Below are 12,621 nucleotides of genomic sequence, written 5' to 3' on the forward strand. Positions count from 1 at the left end.
AAATGGAAATAAAAATAGACCTTTTAAAAATTCCCTTAAAATATTAAAAACAAAAACTCTTACTAGCCAAGTAGGACTGCTTCAGTGTCAAATGGCTGGTCCTTAAAGTATGCAGAAACAGGTCTGAGTTAGGATGGCAGAATCTTTATGAGATCTTCAGGAGCCTCAGCCACAGAAACTAATGCAAATTCCACTTGAGCAAGTCAGATGATCACAAATCAACTCAGTTCAACAAACACTGACTTGAACTAACCACAGTCTTCTACCACATCCCTCTAGTACTTTATGGCCACAAATCAGCTGATCAACTTTCTCCGCCTCTGTTTCTCATAGTTTCTTTTTTTTTTTTTTTGAAACAAACTTTATTTTGGAATGATGTTGGCATTACATAAAAGCAACAAAGATAGTACAGAGGGTTCTTATCTCCTTCTTTCTTGGTTTTCCCTGATGTGAACATCTTCAGCATGTGATACTTTCATCACAACTAAGGCACCAGCATTGGTCCATCACTGTTGTTAACAAAACTTCAGTCTTTATGTAGATTTCATTAGTTTTTCCACTAATGTTCTTATCCTGTTGCACAGTCTCCCATTCAGGACATCGTATTGTATTTAGACATTGTGTCTCCTTAGTCTCCAGAAGGTCTGTGACAATTTTTCTGTCTTCCCCCGACCCCTTCCCTTTTTTTGATGACTTTGACAGTTTTGAGGACTACTGATAATAAATAGAATGTTCCTCAATTTGGGTTTGGCTAATGTTCCTTATAATTTCTAAAGTGAAATTGTTGAGCAATCCTGAAAGGGTGGTACTTGGGTCCCAGGGGTCCGTGAGGTCAAAACTATTTTCATAATAGTAAATATTGATACTATACCATTATTTGCCTTTTTCACTGTGAGTGTTGACATTTGCACCGATAGTAAAAGCAGTTGTGGATAAAACTTGGCACCAGAATGGAATCAAAGCTATGGCAGCAAAGTGTACCAGTAGTCACTGTATTCTGGTTACCACACACTTGCAGTAAAAACAAAATGCCAATTTCTCATAAGAATGTCCTTAATGAAGCAGTAGAACTTATTATTTCACTAAATCTCTACCCCTGAGTGTAACTTTTCTAACATTCTGTACAACAAAACAGGAAATACACACCATACCTCTGCTGTCTGCCAAAGTCTGTGGGTGTGACTGTTTTAATTGTTAGCTGAACTAGCTCCTTTTTCATGGCATACTACTTTACTTGAAATAATGACTGACAGATAAGCCAGGGTTATTTGGATTTAGGTATTTGGAAGATATATTTTGTAATGAACAAAAATGAGCTGGCCAATGCAGGAAAAATAACTGACAGTAATTGTTGATGATGATAAAATTCAAGCTTTCGAGTGAAAATTAGAATTTGAGAAAATCAGTCATGCTCACTATGAGTCTGACTGCTTCCCAAAGCTCAAAGACTTTCCTGAAAAGTTGGGATAGTAATATTAAAGAATACATGTATTTTTGGTATTGTATAATGGAATGTGTTAACATTTGGAAGATGTGTATAACTCAGTCAGCCAACATTTTCCAAATGACCGATGTATGACATTATAAAATCTAGTCTAGTTAAAAGATTCATTCAAAGAACAAGATAAAGCAACAGATTTCATTGTAACAGACTATCAAAATCTCCTTAACATGGTTTTAGATTCCACATTCCATCTAACCTTTAAGAAACTACCGCTTGTCTATTTTTAGTGTAGCATTAAAGAAGAATAGGCATAATTACCTTAAAAGATTATGAATATATTCCTTCTCCTCCCAACAAACCTATCTATATATGTATGAAGCCCAATTTTCTCCATAAACTTCAATTAAAACAACATATGGCAACAGACTGAAGGTAGAAGCATTGAGGAGAAAACCCAGCTATGTTTTATTAAGCGAGACATTAAAGAGATTTGCAGAGATGTAAAACAATGCCATTATCATTCATCTTTAAAATACTGCTTTTCAAAAATTATGTTATTTACATGAACATGAATTGGGCTTACTACTATTACTTCTAAATGGATTAATAAACAGCTATTTAAAATGTTTCATGGTTTTAATTTCTAACAGCATAAACATCATGAGATATATTAACATATTTACATAAAGTTAATTCATATTAACAAAAGTTCTTTGGCTTCTCAGCATTTTTTTAAGTTTGAAGGAGTCCTAAAACCAAAAGATTTGAGAACTGCTAAGTAGTTGATCTGGAAGGTTTATTCCACTTCAAAAACTACATTGTACTCTAATGTTCAGAGTTCTAGGCAAAAAAATTAAAAATTAGATTTGTTCTATCTTTCCATTCTAAGACAGCCCAATGATTTATTATAAAAATTGAATTTTACCTAGATTTCTTTTAGTGCTTCACACATTAGGTGATGCAGGAAAAAAAAGGATGATAAAAATAAAACTTGCATTTTTAAAGTACCTTATGGTTTGCAAAACAATTTAACATCTATGTCTCTTAACAATCCCTGGAGGTGGAATAAGGAGCTGTTGAATGCAAATTGAAAGAAAGCAAGATGTCTACAGCCCTGTGTGTGTTAACAGCAAGATTTGGAGACAGTAGAGAACACAAAATGAGTGAATGTTTTTGTTATTCCGTTATTTATGTAAAATGAATGAAATGTGACATTTTTGCACTGACATGGATAGCTATTACAATAAAATATGGTGACTGAATACTGTACTTCAAATATCTCAAAAAACTTTGATCCTTATCATCTTACTTTTGGATTTTGTGACATAAATCATTGCCTGATATTAGAAAATGACTTCAGGTAATCTTTCTACCAAAGCTATTATTTGTGTGACTCTCTAACATCCTTGGCGGGGTCCAGAAGACGTGGCCCCTGGTTCTCACTGGCCATGAATTAGTCATGAGATTCTGTTGCTCAATGATCTCATTGAGAAGGTATCAACTCCTGCCCTGCCAGACTCATGGGGCTGGTGTGAGTTCAAACGAGACACCACATCTCCCAGATATAGAAGATTCTTGCAGCTCCTGCACATTCTAAGAGAACTGCAAGTATGTTTTTTTAATGGCCTGATTGATTTCACTTTTTTGGAGGCATAATTTTTAAATTTTTTGGCTGCACCATGCAAACATGTGGGATTTTAGTTCCCCAACCAGGGATCAAACCTGCATCCCCTGCATTGGAAGCACAGAGTCTAAACCACTGGACCACCAGGGAAGTCCCTGATTTTATTTTTAAATGTTAAGTGACCTGCAAAGAGAGAGTCTGTAGATGCTAACATTTAATCTTATGGTATCCAGTTTTGTACCACCTTCATGGTAGTGACTGTGATGGTACAATTTCATTTTTAGAATTCCAATGCATATGTGAATGTCATGCCCTAACATTTTGGAGTTTCTTTCCGAAAGGATCCTGTTGGAAGCACATTCTTAGGAGAAGGAATTTGACAATATTTTAAGGAAAGCTGGAATATCCATTTAGAAGGCATCTCAGAGTAAACACTGTACTCTGACTGTACTTACTTTTCTGAGGGCTGTAACAGTGCTCCATCCTTGGTCCACGTATAGGTGGCCTCACTGGGGGTGACAAGCTCACACAGTATGTTGATGGCCTCCGTCCTTCTTGTAATGTAGACTGTATTTCCAATCCTTGAATTTACTGTTTTATTAAAGGAAATTGAGGTGGGTTGGCTCTGCCTCAAGAGGACAGGTCCCTTCGGCTTGAATGTCAGCTTGCCTGAGTTTTTGGAGTTCGAGCTTTGGGGCACACTTCCAGTCTCCCCCCTTAGCTGAGCCGTGGGAAGTGCCTCTCCAGGGATGCCCCTCAAGGGCACATGTGCAGGCTGTCCCTTGGTTAACTCGGCCACCAGCTGATATATCACCTGGGATGCCAGGTCGTCGCTGATCTCCCCTGTTTCCATGAGCTGGCTCATGTTCCTGATCAGTTCATCAAACTGGGCGGTCTCCATGCTATAGGCTCCCTGCTTAACTGCTGCTTCAAACTGCTTGTTCTCAAATTCCCAGGAGTTGGCGTTTCCTGCAGAAGGGCTGCAGTGGCCCAACAGAGCTCTCAAGAGAGACTGATTGTTAATTTGGCCATTGTGCAGATAAAGCTCATTTTTGTTGTTCCACATCAGCCTCATCTTATGCCATGTGGCTCCCAGATTATTGGCCTCGTTGTTGTCCATCCCAGGATATTCCCTGGTGTGCCCTCCAAGGGCTGGGGGTGCAATGAGCCGGTTGTCGGTGCCAATGAGCTTAAGCACCACAGTCTCCTGTGCGGGGCCGGCGATGCACCGGTACTCACCAATGTCGAGGGCCGCAAGGCTGTGAATCTTCAGTGAGCCTGACTTTGTGAAGCCAAGTCGCTTGGAGTTCTGCAGACAACGCCCGTCCTTCTCCCACTGTATCCGAGATTTCTGGAATCGTCGCACGGGGCACTTAATGATCACAGATGTGTTGGGCAGCAGATAGGCTCTGCTCCCGACGGTCAGGTTAATGCGTTTCTCTTCCCTTGTCTGGATGTAGACTCTCTGGACACCAAGGATCTGAGGACCCTGCTCCCCGAGTCTGGCCTTCATCTCTGGTTTCATTTCTGTTGGAAAAATAAAGAAAGCAAAATACAAATATCTTTATAATGACAACATTTGTCCATTCTCTTCCAAGGCTGACATAAATCAGCAAATTCTTTTCTCTTTTAAAACATTTGAGAACTAAAAAATATATATATATATATATCATTATTTATGCTATATATGTATGTGTGTGTGTGTGTGTGTATATATATACACACATATCCATAGATGGGGACAAATTTCACTTTAGCAGCAAAGAATGCAAGTTTGAATGAATTGAATGAAATAATGTCAATTATTTTATAAAGGAGCCTTTGGTTTGGGGAGGCATGAGGTTAAATGGTTAAATATTTCCATCAATAAGGGGACGTCTGATGTGTGGGGCCTCCACCATCTGGGAGGCTCTTGAGGATCTAGTATGGCTCAGCCAAGGGTATCCAAAATCTGAAGGAGGCAGTGAGTGTGGGGAGGTGAGTGAATGTATATGAAGGATTTGAAAAGGAGGATGCAGCTGGGGACCATAGCAGATCACCCAAGCAGGCCAGTGAAACTAGCATGGGGGCCTGAAGAAGCCAGTGATGGAAGAAGAAAAGTTCAAACTGGCACTGAAAGCCACCTGAACGGTGGGAGAGAATCTCATCACCACCATCTGAATAAGTGATCTACTCTCTCCGAGCCTCCGTTTTCTCACCTATAACATGCAGGTGATGTTAACATCTTCACTGGAGGAATGTGAAAAGTCAGGGCATTTTTATCAAGTGCACAGTAGTGGGATGTATGAGCTCTCAGACATTGTTGTCAGCTGACAAAGGCGGGTCCAGCCAGCATCAACGGGGCAGGCTGAGAGGGATCACAGGTGGGCTGACTCTTCCTTGTTCCTGGGCACCAGCCACAGGTAATGGGTGGAGGCCAGAGAGGTTTCTCCCCAGATCCCATCCCCCAAAAGGAGCGGCTCTTCTCCCTCCGCCACTCCCTCTGCCCACCCCCCAACCGCTCACTTTTAGGAAGGAAGGCCTCAATGCATCCTGGGGTGATACTGAAGTGAGTAGGTAAGGGGATGTGATGTGGGCGGGAGTCTGATTCCTCTTTGAAGATGTATGTAGGTCCATGGACTAGAGGATAGGAAGCATCAGGGAGTGACAGAAGAGAGACTGAACTCACATCAATGACACTGTGGAATTAAGGTCATGAGACAGGGGCCTAAGAGCCTCAGAGGACCCCGGTTATGGTTCTTCCAACGGTTATGGCTGTAACACTGGTAGGGATATGCTGGGAGGAGAACTAGATCGAGACTCCATTTCTGTTTTTGTCTTTGAAACTTTTTGGCCTTGCTGCACAGCATGTGGGATCTTAGTTCCCTGACCAGGGATCGAATCTGCACCCCCTGCAATGGAAGTGTGGAGTCTTAATCGCTAGATCACCAGAGGGAAGTCCACTTAAGATGGACTTCTCAGGCCCTGGACACTACCCAGATTGTGTTTGTTGGAATAACTCTTGACTTCTCTTGGGTGGTTCATGATCCCATTAGGGTCTGGCTGCTGCCTGCTTAGGTGTGGGGGTGGCAGTAGGTTCAGAAAAACAACAGGGGTAGATGCATAACTTCTGCATTAGAGTGTGTTCTAAATGAGGGACAGGCATAATAAGTCTGCACGCAAATTCCACTGAGATGCCGTTTCTAGGCTAGGCCCCTTGTCCAAGGTTTTGCCAATGAACTCTCCCTCCCCTCGGATCAGCTTGAAGTGGAGCCAGACGGCCTGTCGTGTGTACATGTTTACCTGTTGGGATAGAGATTCTTCACAGAGGACATCAAGATCCTCTCAGTCAGTTAAGACATAGAGATTTCTTTTTAGGTTGGCAACACAGAATTTTAAACTTACTGCTGTTCAACAGTGGTCAAAAGCAGGAGGAGGATTCCTGCTAAATTTGTGGTTCACCCATTATTATAGGCAGAGATGCCATCTTTTTTTTTTTTTTTTAGCAAACCCCTTGGTCACAAAGAATCGGACATGACTGAGGTACTAACACTTTCACTTGCAAACACTAGGCTTCGCTGGTGGCTCTAGTGGTAAAGAATCTGCGTGCAATGCAGGAGACATGGGTTGATCCTTGCAGGAGATCTTTGGGTTGGAAAGATCCCCTGGAGAAGGACATGGCAACCCACTTCAGTATTCTTGCCTGGGAAATCCCACGAACAGAGGAGCCTGGTGGGCTACAGACCATTGGGTCGCAGAGTTGGACACGATTTGGCAACTAAACAACATTTATTTATTTGGCTGCACTGGGTCTTAGTTGACGCATGCAGGATCTTAATTGTGGCATGTGGGATCTAGTGCCCTGACCAGGGATGAAACCCAGGCCCCCTGCATTGGGAGCATGGGGTCTTAGCCACTAGACCACCAGGGAAGTCCCAGAGATGCCACTCATAAAAGCAGTCTGCACAACAAGGGCTCGATGGCACACAATGGACAGCAGCTGTAGCCCTATACCAGGTCTTGCTGTAACACTGCTGCTCCGAGTGTCTTCTCTCCCAACAGTGTACATTATGAGGAAGTTGGACCACTCCCAGCAGAAGGGCCCAAGCAGCTGGGAGACAGTCCTGGGGTTCAGGCCAAGGCTATTGACTAACCACCTGGGAGTATTTCTCTACTTTCCCAACTTGTATAGACTCGCAAAGAGTCAGACAAGACTTAGCAACTGAACAACAATAACACAGACATACTGGTGTGTAAGAGTTTCAGTATCAACTCTGACTAGAGGCAGTGGTTCTCATACTTTGCTGCCAATTAGGATCACCTGCTGTTATTATTTTTTAATTTTACTACCCTGGGTCCCACTCTCCAGAAATTCTGACTTATGGGGAACAGAAGCCTGGGCATCAAAATTTGTAAAACCTCCCCAGGAGACTGAAATGTAGAGCAAAGATTGAGAACCACCACCCCAGAGAGTCTCACTGGGTTAACTCAAAGATAATTTGATGGGCTGCTACTGGTGAACAGGGAAGGGAAAATAAGAAACAGCCACTGTGTTTTCTGTGAGAACCCTGCCAAAATCTTTACAACATGCAGTGTCCTCTGTAGGAGGAAGCAGGAGGATGTTTTGTGGTCTTACCATCAGGAATCCTTGTATTTCCTCTGAGTAATTAATTCATTTCCTACCCAATGAACACTGAACTGTGTCATTGACTAGGTTGCCTTTTCCAAGATAGCACTTATGTTATCAAGTTTAGAGTTAAATTTGTGCCTGCATATGATGGAAGTGTAAAATTTAAGACATAATTATATATTAGTCTTGCTTATTTCCTGTTTTATTAGCATGGGTAACTCAGAAGGGAAAGAATCTGCCTGCAATGCAGAAAGCCTGGGTTTGATCCCTGGGTCAGGAGGATTCCCCGGAGAAGGGAAGGCCAAACCACTCCAGTATTCTTGCCTGAGAATCCCATGGACAGAGGAGCCTAGCGGGCTAAGGTCCATGGGGTCACAAAGAGTCAGACACAACTGAGTGAATAACACTCACTAATTTTAATTAGCTGGTTGCTTTTTATGAATATTTAAAAGTGGCCTATTGTCACAATGCAGGATGTGTAATGTATGTGTATACACACATACCTAGCCATAATACCTACATACATGTGTTTATATATACTGATACTTATACAGGCATCTTTTTATTACTATTTAAAAGAATTCAGTTGAACACCCCATCTGGTCATTGTTCCTCCATGATGGATTATGGGAAACTCAGATGGTGAATGTGGATGGCTTTGAAAGTCACTCTTTAAATCAGAGTTTAAGCTGGGTCAAAGTCAGAATTTTGAACTTGTGCAACTGAGGGAGGCGTGGAGAGAGACTCTCTTAGGGCTGCTACAGATGAGGCCATCGCTTGAATATTCCCGCTTGTACTGGGAAGGGGTCGAAGCCCGCACGGGGAAGGAAGTGCATGCCTAGCTCAGGGTTCAGGCTGGAGATGACCTGCAGCTGGTATGAGCCCACACAGCATCCTGTGTGAAGATGGGTTCTAGTTACCATGGAGATGGGTTCTAAGTACCTTTAGAACTGGTAGCCAGATGTCCCCAGCTAAGCTTGGGGCTTAAGGTATTAATAGATGGGGCCATGATGCCTTCAAAAGCAGGCTGGGGAGTCTGCAGGTGACAGGTGGTGTTTAGCCTTGGGAAAGGACTGGCCCATGGCTGGGTGAGCCACACAAGTAGCCCAGCTGCTCCCTCTGGCTGCATGCCCAACTGCTGGAAGGCAGATCCATTCCCAACCAGGCCTGGTTAGCCACTGCTCACACCAGGTATAGAGCAATTCAGTGACCAGGTGTGCCTCGGCAGTGCTCTGGGACCCAGGAACTGCTAGGACTTGGGCCAGTTTCTCTCTGTGACTCCTGTCAGTTCCTTCGGAGCAGTGCCTGGAGCCTGGCATCCTCTGACACAGCTCTTGGGTAGGAATCTGTCTGGTTTGGAGTGACTGCCTCCCTCTGCATTTCTATGTGCCCCCAAACTGCCAAACCAAACAAGCCTGAGGAGAGAGAGTGTGGACAGGAACCCATGGCATCCTACTGGGGGGCTGTGGGCAGTGTGGGGATACCAAGCCGTCCCGCCATCTTTCCCGTGGCACTGGATGTGAGAAACACCACATCATTCAGCTTTTCTAGAAAATGAAAAGCTCTTCCTTCTGAAGGTCCTCTTTCCGGCCTCTGTGCCAGCCTTCCCTGCCCCGTGCCCAAGGCTGTCTGCATGCTCGTGTCCTGCCATGATTCAGTTGTATCCCTGCCATGACTCTCAGCCTTGGTGCCACACCAGGTTTCTGCCCCGAGCCATCTGTGCTGGGTGTTTACACTTGTCTCACCAGCACTCGACTCCTGCCACTCCCAGATGGGCTTTGGCTGCAAAGCAGGCTCTAAGTCATCTTATTCCCATGCTGGAGTCCTGGCCCTCAGAGTCCAGCCTGCAATTCTTTAAGGCAGAAACTGGAGTCGCCTCAATTCCTCCCAGTCCATTAGTCTGCTGGCCCTTCCTCTCATTGACTTACAGGTCCATGGGATTGTTAGTGTCCATTCCCAACTCTGCAGGTAGTGATGTCACATTGGTAGCAGGAAGCCACATGATGGGAGAATCTATACCACAGAAATCAGCAAAGGTAACAAACAGCAGCTCCCTCTCCCTCCTCACCACCCTCCTGGTCCCAGAGTTGCTTTTTAAACAGACAAACACACCCTTCTCCTTTGAGCTCCCAACTCTAGCCAGGCAACAGATACTTAAATGGGACACCTGAAATGTTAGAATTCATCCTCACCACTTTTGTCCTTATATTCTCTCACTGAGATATTGTCATATCCCCTTGACTAGACTTTACTTGCACATTCATAATTTCCCAATATATCTATGTGTTCACCACTATTCACAATAGCCAGGACAAGGAAGCAATCTAAATGTCCACCAACAGAGGAATGAATAAAGAAGATGTGGTACATATATACAGTGGAATATCACTCTGCCATAAAAAGGAATGAAACTGGGCCATTTGCAGAGATGTAGATGGACCTAGAGACTCATACAGAGTGAAGCAAACCAGAAAGAGAAAAACAAAAATCGTATAATATCACTTAAATGTGGAATCTAGAAAAATGACACAGATGAACTTATTTGTAAAGCAGAAATAGACACAAAGGTAGAGAAAAAATGTACAGACACCAAGGGGGAAGGGGGTGGTTGGGGTAAACTGGGAGATCGGACTTGATATGCATACACTACCATATATAAAATAGATAACTAATGAGAACCTGGTGTATACAGCACAGGGCACTCTGGTCAATACTCTGTGATGACCTAAGTGGAAGAAAATTTTAAAAAGAGGGGTATATATGTATATGAATGGGTGATTCACTTTGCTGTACAGTTGAAACTAACACAACATGGTAAAGAAGCTATACTCCAATAAAAATTAATTGAAAAATATATCTATATAGCCGTCCAAGTAAATAAAACAAAATAAAACCTGACAATGTAATTTCCTTCTTTGATAAAATTTAAACTCCTCAGCATGGGATTCTTTTTTTTTTTTTTCATTTATTTATTTTTTATTTTTTATTTTTTTTATTAGTTGGAGGCTAATTACTTCACAACATTTGAGTGGGTTTTGTCATACATTGATATGAATCAGCCATGGATTTACACGTATTCCCCATCCTGATCCCCCCTCCCACCTCCCTCTCCACCCGATTCCTCTGGGTCCTCCCAGTGCACCAGGCCCGAGCACTTGTCTCATGCATCCCACCTGGGCTGGTGATCTGTTTCACCACAGATAGTATACATGCTGTTCTTTTGAAATATCCCACCCTCACATTCTCCCACAGGGTTCAAAAGTCTGTTCTGTATTTCTGTGTCTCTTTTTCTGTTTTGCATATAGGGTTATCATTAGCATCTTTCTAAATTCCATATATATGTGTTAGTATGCTGTAATGTTCTTTATCTTTCTGGCTTACTTCACTCTGTATAAGGGGCTCCAGCTTCATCCATCTCATTAGGACTGGTTCAAATGAATTCTTTTTAATGGCTGAGTAATATTCCATGGTGTATATGTACCACAGCTTCTTTATCCATTCATCTGCTGATGGGCATCTAGGTTGCTTCCATGTCCTGGCTATTATAAACAGTGCTGCGATGAACATTGGGGTGCACGTGTCTCTTTCAGATCTGGTTTCCTCAGTGTGTATGCCCAGAAGTGGGATTGCTGGGTCATATGGCAGTTCTATTTCCAGTTTTTTAAGAAATCTCCACACTGTTTTCCATAGCGGCTGTACTAGTTTGCATTCCCACCAACAGTGTAAGAGGGTTCCCTTTTCTCCACACCCTCTCCAGCATCTATTGCTTGTAGACTTTTGGATAGCAGCCATCCTGACTGGTGTGTAATGGTACCTCATTGTGGTTTTGATTTGCATTTCTCTAATAATGAGTGATGTTGAGCATCTTTTCATGTGTTTGTTAGCCATCTGTATGTCTTCTTTGGAGAAATGTCTGTTTAGTTCTTTGGCCCATTTTTTTGATTGGGTCATTTATTTTTCTGGAATTGAGCTGCAGGAGTTGCTTGTATATTTTTGAGATTAATCCTTTGTCTGTTGCTTCATTTGCTATTATTTTCTCCCAATCTGAGGGCTGTCTTTTCACCTTACTTATAGTTTCCTTTGTAGTGCAAAAGCTTTTAAGTTTCATTAGGTCCCATTTGTTTAGTTTTGCTTTTATTTCCAATATTCTGGGAGGTGGGTCATAGAGGATCTTTCTGTGATTTATGTCGGAGAGTGTTTTGCCTATGTTCTCCTCTAGGAGTTTTATAGTTTCTGGTCTTACATTTAGATCTTTAATCCATTTTGAGTTTATTTTTGTGTATGGTGTTAGAAAGTGTTCTAGTTTCATTCTTTTACAAGTGGTTGACCAGTTTTCCCAGTACCACTTGTTAAAGAGGTTGTCTTTTTTCCATTGTATATCCTTGCCTCCTTTGTCAAAGAGAAGGTGTCCATAGGTTCGTGGATTTATCTCTGGGCTTTCTATTCTGTTCCATTGATCTATATTTCTGTCTTTGTGCCAGTACCATACTGTCTTGATGACTGTGGCTTTGTAGTAGAGTCTGAAGTCAGGCAGGTTGATTCCTCCAGTTCCATTCTTCTTTCTCAAGATTACTTTGGCTATTCGAGGTTTTTTGTATTTCCATACAAATTGTGAAATTATTTGGTCTAGTTCTCTGAAGAATACTGTTGGTAGCTTGAAAGGGATTGCATTGAATCTATAGATTGCTTTGGGTAGAATAGCCATTTTAACAATATTGATTCTTCCAATCCATGAACACAGTATGTTTCTCCATCTGTTTGTGTCCTCTTTGATTTCTTTCATCAGTGTTTTATAGTTTTCTATGTATAGGTCTTTTGTTTCTTTAGGTAGATATACTCCTAAGTATTTTATTCTTTTTGTTGCAATGGTGAATGGTATTGTTTCCTTAATTTCTCTTTCTGTTTTTTCATTGTTAGCATATAGGAATGCAAGGGATTTCTGTG

The 12,621-nt window shown here is 42.2% G+C and overlaps 1 protein-coding gene across 1 annotated transcript in view; it reads right to left on the reverse strand.

Annotated features, from left to right (window-relative positions):
* Window positions 1-12,621, reverse strand: part of ADAMTSL3 (ADAMTS like 3) — a 371,458-nt gene that overhangs the window by 63,865 nt on the left and 294,972 nt on the right. Inside the window, exon 20 of the mRNA XM_061158827.1 lies at window positions 3,524-4,595. Within this exon, the coding sequence (XP_061014810.1) occupies window positions 3,524-4,595 (1,072 nt within the window). The remainder of the gene's footprint in view (window positions 1-3,523; window positions 4,596-12,621) is intronic.

The sequence above is a fragment of the Dama dama genome, chromosome 13 (assembly GCF_033118175.1).
Source record: "Dama dama isolate Ldn47 chromosome 13, ASM3311817v1, whole genome shotgun sequence".
Taxonomy (NCBI): Eukaryota; Metazoa; Chordata; class Mammalia; order Artiodactyla; family Cervidae; genus Dama; species Dama dama.